The sequence below is a fragment of the Gavia stellata genome, chromosome 10, assembly GCF_030936135.1.
Source record: "Gavia stellata isolate bGavSte3 chromosome 10, bGavSte3.hap2, whole genome shotgun sequence".
Taxonomy (NCBI): Eukaryota; Metazoa; Chordata; class Aves; order Gaviiformes; family Gaviidae; genus Gavia; species Gavia stellata.
This window is the reverse complement of record NC_082603.1, coordinates 33764404-33783510: the sequence shown is the minus strand read 5'-3', so window position 1 is coordinate 33783510 and position 19107 is coordinate 33764404. Positions and strand designations below refer to the sequence as shown.

Sequence of the window (19107 nt, the reverse complement as noted above, 5' to 3'; positions counted from 1 at the left end):
GCTAATACTGTCAATAACATCAAACCAATAACATAAGAACAAATAATACCACTCTGTTTGCCATACCTTGTTGTAGTCAAGTTTGCCACTGCAGTTAAAATCAGCTTGTTTAATAATGGCACTCACTTCATCCTGAGTCATTTTTTCACCTCTCTGCAATAAAAAAAACCAAACAACTCAGTTTGGGTTCCTGATCAAGAATGCTGTTCACCTACGGCACACATTTAATAAAAACACAGAGAAATATTCTTTTAATATCCTTTCAGGGAATCTTATCTCGCAATAGATTTAAATGGATTTTGATTTGAATAATCAAAATAGAGGTCAACGTCATAAAAAATTACGTCCCTACAACGCTACTAAATACTAAACAGATGAATTGCATCTGTTTATGCAATTTTGTGGTGTCTTCTGGAAACCTATAGTGAATGATACTTACATCAGTTTCAGAAAGTCTTCCAAAAACTGGGGAATCTCAGCTCTCAGTCATTCTTACTTATACTGTAGCATGCTAACAACCAAAAGCTAAATTCATAATCGCTAGTTTCACTTATTTACTTGAGCTATCCTATTACACCTACAGCGGGCCAGTCTACATCTGCAATTTAGTTCACTAGAAGGGTTATTCCAGGCATGAATTTGCCTTGCACCTATCTCTACTTGGAATCATTAGTGTGAAGCCACAGCAATGTGTCTCCTTTCAGAGCCAAGTCTGAAGTTGCATGTCAGAATACCATCTCGAGTGCCCCACTTGCAATGTGGACACAAGGTTCATCTCTCAGGAAGAATGCATGTCTTCCACAAGGTCCTCCAGCAATTTCCTCTACACAGATTCACAGGGCTGTTAGCAATAACAGAGCAATATATGATTGCTGTATAGAAATCTACTTCACATCACTTCTCAGCTATAGATGCATGGTGTAAACTTGGAACTGAAAACTAGTGCGAACTCTATTGTTGGTAAACATGTGATGTGGACATATGGTTGCAGAGCCATAGTGGATTGCAACAAATCAAATCCTGATCCTCCCCTCTTTGAACAGCACCAGTTGCTACTGCAAACACACCTAGGAAGTTCTTCAGTCTGGGTCTACGTGAAGCAATGCCCCGACTTTATGTAACAATACAGAGTTTATAGCTCTTCATGGTGTAACCACAGTAGCACTCAACATCTGTTATTTCTATCTTTCGTTATATAAAGAATATTTCCTTACCATTGCCACTCTATCTTTTCATTCATGCAGAATGAGGATTGAAGGTTCTGCCACAATGTTTGAAGTAAACAAATAATTTTGGTTTTTTGGGTCAACCACAACAAATATAGTATGTAAATTGTTTGTTCCTTCTGTCCCAGTTTGCTCTCCTCTACATTTCCTTAAAATTGTTTTATTCTCATTTTTGAGCACTCTACTAGAATTCTACTACTAGTCCATTTTTAATTGTTACTGCTCCCTAGTGTTTGTGCTGTGCAAGATGATTGGCTTTTACAATGAAGGTGATTTTTTTGGCTGTACAGAGCAAAAAAACCTGACATAACAGAGAAAGAAAATCATTGTAATCATCTGTGATGTACATCTACGTAGTTTAAAGTCAGAGCATCAGCTCTACACCAACTTGGAAGACTGTTCTGTTTCAGGGGTTTTGTTTGCTTGCTTTGCTCAGAGGATCTGGATTTTAGTCTTGTCAACACTCGTCATTCTAACATACCCTTGCTAATGTTTTCTTTCAAGTTCCATCTCTTACAATCTCATATAGTAAAAATCTCAGCTCCTATTTTAAAAAAATTCTTTTCTATCCTTTCAGATTATACAATGAAACATAAAAATATGGTGGCAATTCAGCAGCTAAATAAAAAGTTCCAGATATTTTTTAATGTCCTTATTTTAATCCATATTAATGACATGTACAGGTAAGCCTTATACCATTTGCATGCTTTGGGTTGATAATGAATAATCTCTAACCCAAGTATTGACTTACTCTAGCAGAGTTTATTTTAAGACCCCAACGAACTAACTATAAGATCCAGTGAAGTCACTGGCATGACAGAACATCATACCTGTGATAAAACTAAAGTACTGACCTTAATATTTTATGCATAACATAAAAATTTTATTTTATAACTTCGTATCTAAACATACATAGACAACAACTTGGGAGGGGAGAACAGCAAAGGTATGTCATTAATTCTCTTGGTAAAGGTTCATAGTCCCAAAGGGCTGCAGAGGGGCTCTGTAGAGAACAGAGGGATTTGTGCTAACTGAACCAAGGGGGAGATGTGTGCTTCCTTTTCTGTTGCTCCACTGCAGTATAGATAGGGTTTCAACAAAGCACTCTGTGAAAGTATGAAAAATATTTTTTTCTGCCAGCTTCCACCTTCAAGGCACAACTGCTGAAAGGGACAGACAGGCTATCAACTGCAAGACTGCAAGGGGAAAAAAATGGAAGAAAGATCAGATAACCACAGAAAATCAGACCTAGAATTGGGGGGGGGGAAATCATGAAACAGTTATTGATTCTGTTGATCAGGAATATGTGTTTACACATTCAGAATAGTTTTACAGTCTGATTTCCAAAATTGATGTTTAAATGTTTAAACATTAATAGATGTTTAAACATCTATTGATGTTTAAAGATGGATAATTACGTTTCTACTGATACTTACCATTGTAAGAATTTTATGAAGTTCATCATGTAAAATATATCCAGTGTTATCTGTGTCTATTTTTCCAAATGCTTCAAGCAGTTCAGTTTTTGTAGCTGGTTTTTCTTTTTTTAAAATAGTACAAAAATCATCAAAATTCAGTGTAGTCGTTTGTGAAGTCCAATATTTATTAACTGTCTTCTGAGATGGATTTCTTCCAGCCTGTTGAAGTACTGAACAATAAAACACAATATTAACGATATATTCCAGCTGTCAGTAAAGAAGTTTTCTCAAAACATCCTTTAATCACTTTCCATGTTCAGACTTTTTTTTTTTTTAAGCCCAATCAATCCAAGGGAAAAGCAGGTCTGAAGGACAGTTTTGCTTATAGTCTCAGTCCTGTACTCTACTGATACAGACTGTGACCTTCGCTGGCCTTGAATTCTGTGGTTCATACCAGAGAGGTTCAAGAAGCCTGAGGGGCAGAGGAGCTGAGTCGCATATTCTTTTGAAAGGAGTCATGAAACAGGCAGTGCCTGGCATCCTAGATCATCCCTCACGAACTATGATCCAGCACAGAGATGACATATGCTGCACTGCTGAGATCACTCCCACTTTATTCTACAGAAAAAGGAAGAAACCAGAGAGCAGTCTGTGACTTTCTGTAACACAAAAATATCACAGGCTATATTTTGCTTAAAGCTTCTACTCACTCATGTGCACTGTTCTACTAAACTCAATGGGATGTCTCCATTAAATAAAGTTAACAGGTTCAAATCATTAATTAAGTAAATTATCCATGAATTCAAAGACAGTCTCCTCAAGTGACAGGTGTAAAATTCGGCCCAGTGTCTGTGTCCCCTGGCTTAATATCAAGAACCTATTATTTGTAAGCTTGTACATTATTCGATCCTGTTTCTACTGAGATCTACATAAGTCATTCCATTTACCTTGCAAAGAACTGAGATCTAGGGTAGAATTTACCTTAAACAATCTTTTCTGTCACATCTATACACTTGAACTTACCAATTCAAATCATGCAACGTGAATTTCAAATGTAAAGGAAATATGATACCAACAGACATACATTACAAAGGCCAACAGCCAATACCATACGTGCAGCCAGTCCCACCTACACCTGACATTCTTCAAAATGAATTTGCCAGATCTAGTTAGCCTCTGAAAAGTCTTTACTGAAAACATCCTTTCATCAGTTTCCAGTGTGAAGAAGGCATTAGGTTAAACTAAAATTAAATTCTAGTGCACAGTCTACCTGAAACTGGAGATACGCTTTTATATCCCCCCAATAATCAAGTTTTTTAGGGAAATGCAAAAAAAGCCTTCATCTTTACCTAGGCTGGCAGTTTGTTTTTTAGCCAACTGACCAAGTCTATACCGTCTGAGAGCAGTTCAGTAGCATCTGTGAAACGGGGTGGTGGCATCATTACAATTCTCAGTAGGCAACTGCATCACCATAAAAACAAACAAAACCAGACACCTTTGTTGCTAATCTCCGATTGAATGCTAAGGACTAAATAAAGATTTCTGCCCTGCCACCTCTACGAGCGGAGTCAGGAGAATACAGCAAAGCTTACATCTTTATCCATGCAATGCTTGGGAACATAGCAATTGTTTAAGGATTTCAATGTCAAGGTCAGCCAAGGAAGGGCAGTTACTCTGTGTATTTGTTTACGTGGATAGCCGAGTTCCCTGGAATGTCAATATAGCACAGTATTCACTTACATTTAACAGAGTATCCTTCAAATATATGACAATTCTGTATTTTTGTATATCCTGGGAGATCAGCACTTGCCATACCCTACATGCCTTCCAAGTCTATAGTTTTGAAAGTTCAGTTAGACTTCACCTTTTATTTATACTTCTTTACGGACTGATTCTGCTAAATACCTTAAGTAATATACACCACAGGAAATGAAGCTACTATCTGCGAGTAAGCAAAACTTCTACGAATAAAATTTCGCAGGACCAATCTTTAAGTGAATATTTTACAGTTTAGAATATTAGCCAAACATCACGTAGCAAGAGATGCTTAAACACTAGCATCACTCATTTGATAAATGCCAGAATTTACTTAAGTTGCAATATAAGTCTATAGTAACTCTCACTGCTTACAAATTTTAAAACAAGTTCTTAAGTATCTCTGAAAAGACTGGGAGCCTGAGCAACTAATTGCCCTTTCTCAGTTGACCTTGAAACCAAAACACCAAACACTTGCTATGTAGCAAAGTGGCATATGGATAGAGATGAAAGCCAAAGCATATATATAAGAGATGACATTTGTTCACACCACTCTTATCTTAAAATCCAGATTATCCAAAACTATCATTAGGATGTTATAAAGGCACTTTTATTACAGCTGAGAAAGCCTGGATAACACTAAGTCACATGCTGAAAGAATGTGCTTGCTAATGGATAGAATTTCACGTACTGGTATAGGGAAAGAAGCTACAACAATAAGCACATCAGAGAAGTACACTCAGCTTTTGTAGTGGTGGTTTCCATGTGGAGACCTCACGTATTTTAGGCATGGGCAATACAGCCATTAGCGAGAAATATTTCCTCATATATGCAAAAAAAAAAAAAACGGTCACTAGAATTAAGACATAACTAAATTATTTGATAGCTTAGCATGTTTTTGCCTTTAGCTGTTGCTTGGGTTTTTTATTACAAACTGCAATGCCATAATACACATACCTTTTACTGGCATCATAATCTATGAGGAGGACTTGAGAAAGCTACCTGTACTACCACCAATCCCAAGGGCACTCTGAGCTGTGCCCTAAAACCCACAAAATAAAAATCATTACTTCTTTAATGATACATTTTGCTTCTCTTTAACTGAAGGTCTATGTTCTCATGCTTTCTTTGTCAACCACGTGAGCTGGAAACATTTTTGCCAATAAAGCAGGCTAAGATTTTCACATCACGTAACTCCAGGTAGAAAATAAGACTGAAAGACACTTTCATGGGCTCCCTAACGCAATCCCATGCTATTACATATAACCACACATAAACTTTTTCACAAAAGGACAAAAATGCTCTAAGAAAGAAAAAAGAAAACCAACCAAAACTAAACATGGTAAGACATAGTACACATCTTACACTCTAAGAGATAGCAAAGCTGATATTTGCTTGAGAAATTTTATCTGGGATTGTGAAACCTATCTCACAACTGAAACAGGTTATTACTCAGTCTTATCTTACTCCTTCCTTATCTTACTCGGTCACCAAGATATAAGATTTCCAATGCACAGCCCTAGCTACCATTTTTCAGGTAAACTTTTGTAACTTCCCTAATAATTCCATGCAAGGAACTCTGAAATTCCACAGGTTTTCAAAACAAATGTTGTTAAGCTCCACAGCTTTCAGTATCTACTAATGCCTTCATTTAGTACAGTTGAAGCATTCAGAGATACTTTTTTCCTGTTGTACTGCTGACAGCAATACCACTTACACACAAATATAATATGGATGAAAACATGAAAACTTTTAATTTTAGTCTATGGGACCACTGTAATTCAGTAGGAGTTTAAAGAAAATAAGAGTAAGAATTCTTATGAAACACCAATGTCTGAAACTGTCCATTTGATCACATAAATTTGGTAGAGGCAAGGCAGTATTTTCACATATTACTCAAAGTGGCTTAGAACCGATCTATGAGACTATCTTTAGGAGTAAGTTACCATATCCATACCTCCACTAGCAGCCTCTCCTATGAGTCTGCAAACCTCTGTGCCAATTAATGCCTGCTTTCATGGTGTTTTTCTGTGCCAGGGCAACTGCCCACTAGAAACTGAACTGAGACCAACTCAATTAATCATTTGTCAGGGAAGAATTTATTGCAGAAATGTCACAATCAAAAAGCAGTGCCTAGGCCCACCTCAAGTAAGCAACAACGCTACCATCAAATTTGGTGTTGTTAAACAACTCACTTAGGTCCCCTGTAAGCTGTCAGCTGGTATTGACTTTTGCCCATTCATACTGGTGAATTACAGATTAAAAGCTCTGTATACTATTTCCACTTCCATGAGTCAACCAACACCTACCAACAAGGATTAAGGATTTGAGGAAAATTAAAAACTTTGGGGAATGGTAGTTTCTATAAACTTTGAAAAATCATTATGTCACATATTTAATAACAGGTGAACGATGAAAATGTCTTCAAAGATACAGCCAACACTTGAAATCTGAACCCTATCTAAAACTGCTATAAATTCCTTAAAACAGTTACTGAGTTTATGCATTGGGATACTCTCACTACTGAATTGCTGACTTCTGGTTGTAAACTACCCACTGTAATCATCACACACAATAGTTACAAGGAAAAATATCTAATCCTTACCTAAACTGAGTTGTTCTTTTGATTTAATATTTTCTAAACTGCTTTTTAAAACAGTTAGATAAGCTGCTCGGCAGTTCATGTAAAAGATTGCTTCTTCTGCATGCTGGGACTTCTTTGCTTGGGAAGTTTCTGAGCGTGTCACTTTCTGAACGGAGAGGGATGCATTATTCTCAGGACTGCTGGCCATTCTGTGAAGAATACAATTACAGTTAGAATTTGTTACTGTCCTGCCTGTTTAATAACACCTCTGCTTTGTCCTCTGAAATACAGACTAGCACAAATTATCCTAACATCTAGGTCATATGTTTTCCATTCTCTAAATCTGGGATGGGAATACTCATCTACGCTTGTAGGTAAGCACCATGACATCCACAAACAAAAATAGCTTGAGCTCTACTTATTATTCACAATTTATTCTTTATTGGCAGTGAAAAGTTTCATTTTATTGTATTTTATTTATTTTATATCACAATAATTATATAATCATGTTACTTGAAAGAATAAAAACAAATTTTCAAGTTATCTGTGATATAAACCACTGCTATCCATGTTTAGAAATAAACCACGAGGACTTGTCCTTACTACATATTTCCACCAGAATTTCTACTCTTGCCACGTTAGCTAAATTCTCCTAATGACAGCAACACTGGGAGAATTTGTACAGAAGCACAGTTGCTGGCTTTGATGGCTTTACTACCGCTCTCTATGCCTAGCGTGATTTATCACAATGGTAAATTAATGAACATACCATACCTACCACTGTTTTGCTCCAAGTGCCACTCTCATTGTTGCTACAGTTCACCAGCAGTAGCAAGGGTGGAGTGTTTTTAGGGGAAAAAAAAAAAAAGCCAATGTAAACATGCCCGCAGGTGTGAGAGGCACAGAATTATTTAAAGGACTTTTTCACCAAACAATAACAAAGTCAATATTATCAAGAATGGATGCAGCGCTTATCTCATTGGAGAGAGCATGATCACAACTGACTCGTGTCATGTCAGATTCTCTATTATATTTCTTGGTGTGAACAGCAGAATAAAAGCCCCCTTTGTCCTCCAGTGACAACTACATGTGAGCGTGTTTATATTGAACTGCATATCTGTCAGGATTTCCTCCCTCACTCAAAAGTTGACTTTCATATTTCCAAGACTGATTTACCTGGAAAACTGGGTAGCTTTACACAGCTTCAGCAATGTCATAAACACCATATAACATCCAGTGTTAAAAAAGTGATATAATAATTATTAAATTGATTACATGTTTTTTCCTGGTGCCAACCCATACCAGAACGGGCTTTTGGTTTCTGTTTTTACAGTTGTAACTCAATAAAACATATGGCTAATAGTAAAACTGGTCAAAATTGTAACCCTTAGTCCTTCAAGTATGTGACCTTAAGCACACAATTCTACTTTTAAGAGTTATCTAAATATAATTAATAGAAATAAATAAGTCTGAAGCTAAGAATGTGCATAAAACTTTGCACAACTTAGGCCTTTTAAGTACAAGAATGCTACCCATATAATTGTAAACAAATGGAAAAAAATACAAAATGCATTTTTTCTACATTATTAAAATGATTCAGAGCAGTAACTAATACTGTTTGCTCACCAATGGCCAGTAAACTTTAACAGCAGCTTTCTGCTTTTACCAAGGGTGATTAAGGTTTTTAGAAGGCCATCACAGAGGGACACTAAATCGTGTTGTACTGTTGGTCTAACAGCCTCTCATATTATTTTACCCAATGTTGACTTCAGAAAATATATTCCAGTATAATAAATTGAATATCTCAAGTTCAGCAACAAGACAACGACATCATAGGGTCCCCTTCAGGACTCATTGGATTTTTACTCGGGAGGCCTAAATCACTCGCACCTTGTTGAGTTATATAGGTCTTTTACACTTGGGAAAGAAAGATAATAATCGCTTATCATGGATGAAGTACCCTATTTATAATACACAGACCGCCTGCCTGACACTTTAATATTACACTGGCATCAGAAGGACCCCATAGGGACACTGTGATACAGTCTGGTTACTGCAAACGGGTGTCACTATAATTAAGCACCAGTGTTACACACACAAAATGGAAGTGGGTTAAAGTCAAGGAGGAAAAGAAGAATAAATGTTAATTTTCCAGTAACTAGTTTATAAAATGTGAACTCTCGTTTATACCCCTTAGACTCCCCATTACTGAGATATTTCTTACGTGGGCCACAGTTCTGCCAAGAAGTGCTGCCGATACATTGCTCAGAAATCCAGTGAGCAATAGCAACAGCCAGCAGCCCCATGGCTTAGATTGTTAAATTTTTACTGGACAAATGACGCTTTAGACAAAATAGACGGAGGGGAGCAATCCGGCCTTGGCTGAGGTGGGAGGACGACACAGCCTAACTATTGCTTTCAATTTTAGATGCTATGATTCTAACAAACAAAAACTGTCTTCCAAACAGGAATTAAGTCATACCCCTTCGTGGCAAGACTGACCTTCCCCGCCGCAGGCCCGAGGCCGAGGTTCACCTCCGTCCACAGCAAACGCACACCAGCTGGGAAGCTTCGTGCTGCTGCTTCTTAAGCTTCCGAGCCCAAGCGCTCAGGCCGTGCTCACCTGAAACGAGGAAAAACTCTTTTACCACATGATTCTCATTACCTACCTCTCCGGTGGGCGCAGGGGTCTTCTCGGGCGAAATTTACCGTCCACCCTCGCCCAGAAGACACGACAATCCCCTTCCCCCAGCCCGGCAGAGGGGAATCAACTCTCCGGGCGTCCCCAGCAGCCCTGAGGGGCCGCGTTTGGCCACACGCACCTCCCGCCCGAGCTGCCTCGCACAAACCTTCCCCAGGGCAGAGCCCGCCACCAGCCCGGCTCCCACCGTCGCACAGCACAGAGCGCGGGGCGAGCGGGGCCCGACCAGCCGGCCCCCGCCCCGCAGGCCTGACGGGCCCCGGCTCCCCCGCCCCGGCCCGCCGCCTCCGCCGCCCTCGGCCCGCCCTGCCGGGGCCGCGTCCCGCCCTCTCAGCGCCGTTTCCAGCCGGCGGCGTTTGGCCGGTGCACGGCGGCGGAGCGAGGCGGGAGATCTGCAAAGGCGGCGGGAGCGGCTGCAGGCGCCGCAATGTCGTAGGTATCGGGCACGGGCGGTGGAGCGGGTGAACTCGGCCTTAGGCGCCGCTCTCCGCCTCTTCCCCGCTGGCGGCCGCGCCTCTCCGCAGCGGGGCGGCCCCTGAGGGCGCGCCGGGAGCCGGCGGAGCGGAGCGGAGAGGGGCGGGCGGCCGCTGGAGCGAGGGCCGGTGTGGGACGCTGTGAGGCGGAGCGCTTCTCCCGGCGGGCTGCGGGCTTCCTATACGGCGGCGAGCTTGTTCCCTGAGGAAAAATGTGCTCCTCGGGTTATCCCGGAGAGGGGAGGAGCACGTCGTTGTGTGGGGAAGGGCGGGTTTTGTTTCTAGCTCGGTCTTCCAGTTGTTGGATGGGACCGGGAAACATTTAAGATGGTGGCTCCTTGGGGCAGAGCCTTATCCGACGGGGTTTGGGTGCGTGGTGCCCACTGGCATGGGTAATGCTTTCTGTATGTTACATGTCTGCTCCCGGCTTCCCCAGCCGAGGGGGAGTTTGTTTATCTCTGCGGACCCCACGGATAAAGCCTGTGAGGCTGTGTGGTAGGGGGTGGAAGAGGGACAGGAGCCATGTCATGGCTGGGTTGTGCTGGGTGTGACACCTGGGTTTTGTGCCGCAGGCTGCTGTGGGAAGGTATGACAGGCCTGCGGTGATAAGGGCGTGACAGGTTCCGTGTCCCATTTTCCGTCAGGCTGTATCTCTTCATGTTGTCCCCAACGGGAATAAATCCTGTTCCTATCTCTATTCTTTGCAATTTATCAAGCAATAGTCATGTAAGTCTGATGCTATTCTTGTGTATCTTTGCTAATTGTCGGCTTCTGAAGAGCAATAAAGAAAATGTGTAGGTTGGTGCTAACTTCAACAGCAGTAAGGTGAGGCCATAAGACACATACTGGCTGTATATAGGCTTGGGACATTGTCCCAGCTGACAGCTCCTTATGCGATTTCAAAGATAACTTATGTTAAAGCTAACATAGGTTCCAAATTCTGCCAGTCTTTCTCTTGACCCCTGGAAGTTGAAGTAACCATGCCAGACAATAGTAATACAAAGGAAATATAAATACACAAGCTTTTAGTTTTTTGGTGTTTAAATCTGTTTCTCACTGGTTGCACACTGAGCACAGTGTAAGCTGAACATAGAAAATGTTCGTGTATTCTTTCTGCTTTTCCAACATTTTTGCTGGCAGGTTTTGAAGATCAAGAAATAGGTAAATAGCATAGAGGTGTTTTCTTTTTTCCCTAGTAAAAGCAGAAACTTAAGAGGAAGCTGACTGAAATGGCCTCAGAATGCACTACAACACTCTCTGGGGTATTTTTAATGAAATAATATAATCAAGTCCCTGATTCTGTATCTTCTTTTTTGTGCATTTAATCTGTATGTGACTGTTACCGTTGCATTCATTCATAAATGAATTGTGAAGGAAAGTTAAGCAGAATTAAAAACAATATTAAAAAATCCATTTCTCTATTGCAAGTTAAATTGCATACCCAGACTCCAAGTGTTAAGCAGACAAGTGGTTTCATCAAAGCCCTATTCAAGTGAGTAAAGGTGTCCCAGTATCAGCAAGGAACTGACAATATGACCTGCAATGATAGATGAACAATATGCTGTAGAAGTAATATGTCATTCTTTAACCTGATAAACATTATGGACAAAATAATCGTTGCGAGTTGTACAGCTGGCTATAAACATGGGCCATCAAACTCTGCACAGTTAAGAAAATAAAATAAGCCCTGTCAGGGAATTCTGAAGCCATTCAAGGGTAGGAGACTCAGGTAAATAAGTTGTTGTGTACTGTCATCACATATGCCTCATCTTTCCATCTCCTTTTCTTGTTCACAGTCTGACATTTGATTCTGCTCCATAGCCACAGCAGGGCTTTTCCAGCCATATAAAAAAGATAAACCAAACTAAAGCTAGTGCTCTTCCTCCATGGTGTTTCCTAAAATACTTTAGGAATTTTATTTGCACCTAGATGGTTGGTTTTTTTCCATGTTCCCCTTTTGAAAGATCTGAGAGAAGACACTCTGGCCAACTGGGTCTTCATGTTAGATGTCTGCATGAATTTTGTTTCAGTGGTCCTATCCAGGGACTGTGTGTAGACTAAAAGGACAAATTTTAACTTATTTTGAGTGAGCCACAGTTGCCCAGAGATTTACCTTCTCACATTATAGCATCAGAAAGACAATCACTAAAAATAAGCCCACAAGCAAACCAGGCTGCTGGGTAGGATGGATTGGGAAAGGCAAGGCAAAGTTGTCCTCCTGAAGCCAAAATTGTATCCATGCAGCTCCTTCCAGCATTGAAGTGCTTGCCTGGAATGAGGCTGCCTCTTCGCTGCCATAGCTCAGGGTGTTTGCAGGGGTTTTGCAGGCCAGCAGAAAGAAATTTGGGCTGTCTGCAACTCTATTGCTGTACATGGTACTTGACAGTCTTTAAAGAACATAGTCTTCACCAGTCCACAAGTTTCTATCTAAGAGATTTTCTACATGTTTATAATTTAGTGGGATTTCCATGTAGTTTCTCATTTATCTTCATCCTACAGCTATGTTGAGTCCTGATTCTGCTTTACTTTGGCTTCCAGCTTCTTTTGAAGTCCGTCATAAAAATTTCCATCATAACATCCCTTAGTATAACATGCAAATGCATTGGCCCCTAGAGCATCCTTTCAGAGTAGATGTATTAATAAATATAATGTTTCTCTGCTGCCACTGGGGTGGAAGATGTAATGGAGTTTGCATTCCTTAAGCAATATGGGTTTCTATTTTAAAAAGAAATACATTGTAAAGAATTCCATCAAACTGTTACAGCTTTGACTGCCCTGTGGCAAGAAGTTCACACGCTTTTTTAATTTAAATGTTACCTGTTTACTTGGCTTTTTTAAGATAAAATACTTCTCTTTCCCTTTTTGTAATAGAGATAGTTGTAAAATAGTAATCATATAAGACTGTTGCCTGAGTTCTATTTCAAAGATGTGTTTTCATTCTAGTTTTCCAATACTTTAATTTACAGTTTTGGAATAGTAACATAAATTTAAAAAGGATATGTTTGGAATGAGGTCATCTTAATTCCCTACAAGTCAAAACATTCTTTTCCAAGATGAAAACTGTGAACTAAGTTCTTGAAATATGATGTATTTTCTAAATCTCATTTAATTTGATATAATATATATGTTTCTTGGGGACTGTTCTTATAAAGATTTTACTTTTTTTTTCCTTGTTGTTTTATATAATGCTTTAAAGTATTGTTCAGATTTAAGAATGTGCTTAAAAAGTTTCAGTTGTCTCTGGGAAAAATAGTCTTAATTTATGTTGACCTTTCTTTCCTTTGAGCATTTAGCCTGCATTCAATAAAATTTTGATGACTGCTCTTTAGAAGACAGCTGTACGATATAAAGTATTATAAATATTCAGCTTTCCTCTTCTAGCGTTGCCATTAACAGCTGGGCATCCAGTTCAGCAGAGCAGATTTTGCAGAGAGAGCTTGGCATGTTCCTGAATCAGTATAGTGAAGAAGACTAGCAAATAGTTTCGTATGGTTTGGGGACCTGTAAAGACATAGAGCATCTGTTCCCCGGTTAAGTCATAGTCTGGTAGCACTGAATCATGTTAAGAGCTAAAATGATGGGAAGAACTACTTTTTTCACCTTGGCTGTACCTGTGTTTTAAATGCCTAATACATTATTTCTGCTAATGGCAAAACAATTTCAACCCTTGCTCAGAAGGTATGTAAATGATAATGCTTTTGCATTTTTTCATTGTTTATAGTCTTTGAGAAAGAGACAAATACACAGTGCGATTTCACTTCAGTGTCTTGATTTTTATCTCTAGTATAAAATGGAGAATTGGATTTTCTTATGCAAACACTTCATCCTTCTAAACAAGCAATGTTTTTGGCACACAGTATTTTAATCAGTTAATGTATTTGCTTTGGATATTAGTTTTCTTGTGTAGTATTAAAAAATGTGAAACATGAGAAGGGAAAATGTCTTTTAAATTACTGATTATAGATCTTACTACCAGAAATCTTTGTGTCTAGATGACCATAAAACTTGTCCATATTTTTCTCTTGCAGAGTTAAGAGAGCATTAAAGTTGGACACTGTTAAAAGAGATAATGTAAGTATTTTTTGGTGAATGGAATCATCTGGGCTGTGTATATATGTATGTGCATATATATCTATAGGCGCATATATACGTGTATATAAACATGGTATTTCATTAGAGCTGAATTTATATTGTTACAGATTGGTTATTGTCTAGAAAAATCTTAACAAGGCATAAAATTACTGCTGAAAATATTAGTATAAAATTTATTGTATTCCATTTGTCATAGAACTGCCTGGCTTTAAGTAATGTACATCTGCATGAATCACTTGAAAATAATGGAGAAATATGCGTGTTTTTATTGCCATCACTATTTACCCAAGAGCTGAATGAGTTAAGATCCTTGGTGAAATCATTTATTAGAAATTAGCTCCATTATCCTGGAAGCAAATGTTCTGCCGTGTAATTGTACATATAACAATATGGAATTATGATAATGCTGTAATCTGCATATTATAAACTGCAAAATTGAAATGAAAACATTAAAGGCATTTTCATGTCAAGGATGTAATTACCTCCCTCAGCTAATCTGGCATAATGAAACAATAAAGTACTAACATTGCAATAAATTTCACCACAGTTATCACAATAAAAATAAAATTGTACTGTTGCTATTATTTTTTGTAAATGCAGCTATAGTATACTCCCAGTACCAGAATGTCATGACATATGTCAGTTTATTATCTGCTCCTACCAACAGTGGGTGTTGCTGCAGACATCAATACAGAGGAGCTTGTGAGGATGGCAGTGTTTAAAGGAAGGAAAATTTTGGAAAAATATATAAAGAGAAATAGCTGGTCAGCAAATGAGCTCCCAGTAAATCTCCATGTCTGTGTCATTTTAAAGAGATTTGTTTATATGCAGCACATATTTGGAGGTCTCACTGGTATTTAGCAAAATAGAAATTTGCAATTTAAAAAATTTTCTAGACACTTTTTTTTTTTTTAATTTAAACAAAGGTGGCAAAATACCGCAGTGGCACTAAAAAAAATCATTAGCAATTTAATTAGCAGCTTAGTGTACCATTACCCAACTTGTTCTGCTCAGAATGCAGCTGTGTCTGTAATTTTGCATCTGTTTCTTGGGCTGTAGTAACGTTTTTGTAGATGAGTGGTCCATCTGAAATTACATGCTGTTCTTTTTCTGCCTTAAAGCTATTCCTTCCCTGCCCACTCCCCATAAGATGAAAAGAAAGAGTTGCTTGATGGTTACCTGCATTCAGGTTCTTGTGCAGCAAAAAGCTTAACAAAAACCCATCTGAATGATAAAAACTTTTACTGGAATCTCCGTAATGTAGGTTTACACTGATTTTTAGTTCGTAGTATGCCTCTAACAGATACATGTCAAAGATTTAAAGTGTATCATAATTAAATAATGTTACAGAAGGTAGGAAGGAATGTAAGGTAATAAACACATGCGGTTTGTGCAAAGTGTTTGTTTTACCTCTGCCATATCCATTGCTGTTTCTACAATTTCTTTCCTGTTATTCAGGAGGACTTCATTCCACCTGCTGGTCGGACTACCCAAAGCATTCCTGAACTAACCAGATCAGAAATGAGTATTTTTAGATTTTGTAATGTTAGTACAGTATCATTAAAAAATTGCATAAGCGGACTAAAACTCTTTTTCCTGGAAGAGAAATTCTTACCGCCAAATAAATACTGTCCTTCTAAGTACTACAGTAACTCAAAGGAGTCTTAGTTCATATCCAGAAATAAGGTGGCTGAGGTGACTGCTGTTCAAGCAGGAAAACTGAAAGTGTAAGCATATTGGAGATTCTTCCTGTTACAAAAGAGATTTGATGACATTTAAATGCCTAAAGTGGTATTGATCCTTTACTGTAATTACTATTTCATTTAAAGATGGTTTAAAGCATTTTTTTAATGTGCTTGAATGTGGCAAAATATTAGTGACAACAGACTGAAGATTTCCATCAGGTATTGTTTAAATACCGATAGACTGCAAAAAGAGTATAAACTGCTGATGCAAAATTATTTAGGGTATTCAAGACTAGAACAAGACAGAGTAATATCCAGGAGCTATAAGAAGGCTAGGTAAGTGGGCAGCAAATTAAATCTTTTGAAATATGGTGTAAGTCATATTACTGATGACCAATACTAACACTGTTAGGTTCTAAATTAAGGGTAACCACTCAAGGCAGAGTGGGAGAAGAAAAACATCAGAACTGCAGCTTTGTGTAAAAGTGCTGAAAGATATATCAGAAATAGAATAGCAAGCAGCACTGGAGGTATAATGCCATTGCATAAATCAGTATTTTGTCTTCACCTGAATTAGAACTGAATGTGCTGTCACTCTGTTTTAAAGTATAATTGCAGAAATTATACTTTGAATCTATATCATTCTGTGGAAGAAAATGAGTGTGAACATAGGATGCAGTACAAGTGGCACAAGAAATGCCTTCAAGTGAAGGAGATTAAAAGATCAGGATGTTTTAATAGGAGTTCAGTAGTGAAGAGCAGGAAAGGGGTATAAGAATATGCTGTATTCTTTTTAGAGGGGATATTGAACATTCTTTATACTTTCATATAATCAAGAGGAATTTAATAATATTGCAGTATGGAAAACTGAAAGCCAATAACGGACACTTACCTTTTATATGACACGTTAACTTCTAAAACTCATCCTGAAATTTTGGTGAAGTCAAGAACGTAGTAGAAACTGTAATAAAAACACTCATTCATACAAATAACGAGCGTATGCATATCCAAGTAGGTGTGAAAAATAGGAGTATTGTGCTTCAGGACATTTAAATCAACTGCTAACTGTCTGGAATTGAGAAGAAAACTTCTGAGGGTTACATAATTGTCCATTATACTTCTAGGTACAACTTGTATTCCTAGTTATACATTTACAGAACAATAAATATAAACAACTTAGAAGCAGTTTCCTTATAACACCTCAACAATTTAGTTATGTAAACGTTAATGTTTTCAGTCATTAATTTACTCAGTAATGAAATGTAGCCTTTTCCCAGGTCCTGGATTCCTGCTGGATTGTAGAGGCTTTAAGCGCCACCTTTGTATATGCAGCTTTGTGATCTGATATGACTTACATCCTGATATGACTTGTGGCTTTCATACATGTTACCTGGTGAACCTGATTATTGGCCTTAAAAACACTGCTTTTCCCACCTGTGCACCCTTTTTGAGATCTAAAATTGCTGTAATTAAATTTTCCAGGGGATAAACCTTAAACCTATGAGGTTCAGGCCTTCTCAGAGTTGTCTTTTCATTCTGTACCATGCTGTGGACTCAGACTGCCTTTGTTCTCTACCGTGTCCCCAGTAGACTCTTTTCCCAGAGCATGCGGGAGATTCCTGTCCTGAGGAATCCTTACTGGACTTGAAGATTTGTATGCCCTTTCTTTAATCTGGTTTAAAAAAGAGCAGCATGAGGGTCTTACTCCAGCAAAACAGGACAACATATGATTAAGTATGAAAAGGGAATAAATGAGTTATTAATTTGAAATTGCAATGGAAATGTCAGTCACCAAAGTGCAAATATCAGGTTGTCTGATTTTTTTATATTTTTTTTTTACCCCCCAACTTGGCTTAAGTACTGTGCATTCTTTAATGAATATAAACCCCAGATCCTCACCTTGTATTTCATTCATGGTATTGAAACAGTGTAATATGCTTACCTATTATACTTTTTCTAACATTAATAAATGGAGTAATAAATGGAACTTAAAGATATTATAGAATAATTATGTACAATAAAGCTTCCAATGAAGAAATACTGTATGAAATTGAGTGACTGTTATGAGTGACGTGAAGACAAACGATAGCTACTCAGTTTTACAGATGGAATGAGGCTCAAGTTGGTAGAAAAGGCTAGTTGTTTAGGAAGAGGATGAGTCATTCCTTTGCTTGCTACAGTTGCAAAAATAGAGCTAAATGAATTTCCTCCTCAAACTCAAAGCCTTAGGATTGTAACAAATTAAAAAATGAAGACATCGCTTATTCTGTTTTTCTGTGGCATTTGCTTTGGTGATACTATGTTTCCAAGAGAAAAAAAAAAAATCACTAAACCATAGAAAAAAGTGTCTGTTTCACTGCATTTAGACAGCCCTTGTTTAACCCCTCGAGAAAATTCGGAAAGGGACTGGAAAAAGTGGTTTTGCCCAGAATGTCCCTTTATCCTTTGCATGACAGATGTTACTACAATGAAATCAGTTGTGCACTACTTGCATTCTCCTCTTTAGAGGTGGCTGGTCTTGTTTGGAAGCAGTAGTTTACATGCCTGCTGACTTTATCTCCTTGAAACGAGAGGTAGGCAAGAATGGGAAAGCTGTCATTCTGAAGCCATGTTTTCCAGCTTGCTATATGGTGTACCTTCCAGCTCTTTTGTTTAATTATTGGATCAGCTGGTTATGTAACAGTGAAGTACTGTAGGTCTAGTAATCTGCATATAGCTTAATACTTCACATTCAGTTACCTGGAAAATCCTGTCGCCACTTGGTCAGTGGTTTCTAAGAGTGTAAGATGACATTAAGATGCTGCTGATGCCAATGGAGTCTCCTTTAAGTGCTACCTGTGTTCTCTTTATGTGTATGTCTCTTTTTTGACAGTCATTGATGGTGTTACTTAAAGCTGCTGCTAGACTTCTTAGTTGGAATCAAGTTGTTTCTAGAGCGGAAACCCTTTATGCGCAAACAAAGTGTGGTTTTGCTTTGGTTTTTTTCTAATGTATATTAGTAGTGCAGTGACATCCCAATTTCTCCGAGTTGCAATCCAGCATCCAATCTAGAGAGTGAACTGTGCCCCAGATGATCACAGTTAACACTTCAGAATCGCAGACTAGTTCCTCTGAAAACTTCTCTGCACACTTCCTTTAACATCATTAAATAACTCCTTTTATATCATTAGACA

General features: G+C 38.4%; 2 protein-coding genes across 4 annotated transcripts in view; one reads left to right on the top strand and one right to left on the bottom strand.

Moving 5' to 3' along the window:
* Nucleotides 1-9518, bottom strand: part of EFCAB7 (EF-hand calcium binding domain 7) — a 30585-nt gene extending 21067 nt beyond the window's left edge. Inside the window, exons 1-5 of one of the 3 annotated variants that reach the window (XM_059821875.1) lie at nucleotides 9486-9518; nucleotides 7762-7795; nucleotides 7005-7192; nucleotides 2663-2874; nucleotides 67-153 (exon numbers count right to left, since the gene is read on the bottom strand). In XM_059821875.1, the coding sequence (XP_059677858.1) occupies nucleotides 67-153; nucleotides 2663-2874; nucleotides 7005-7191 (486 nt within the window). In that variant the 5' untranslated portion in view covers nucleotide 7192; nucleotides 7762-7795; nucleotides 9486-9518. Of the gene's footprint in view, nucleotides 1-66; nucleotides 154-2662; nucleotides 2875-7004; nucleotides 7193-7757; nucleotides 7796-9485 lie in introns of those variants that run through there. The other 2 variants (XM_059821877.1, XM_059821876.1) reach the window with 2 other exon arrangements.
* Nucleotides 9519-10087: 569 nt separating this feature from the next.
* ITGB3BP (integrin subunit beta 3 binding protein) overlaps nucleotides 10088-19107 on the top strand; it is a 34767-nt gene continuing 25747 nt past the window's right edge. The window contains exons 1-2 of the mRNA XM_059822111.1: nucleotides 10088-10116; nucleotides 14186-14228. Coding sequence (XP_059678094.1) covers nucleotides 10112-10116; nucleotides 14186-14228 — 48 coding nt within the window. The 5' untranslated portion in view covers nucleotides 10088-10111. The remainder of the gene's footprint in view (nucleotides 10117-14185; nucleotides 14229-19107) is intronic.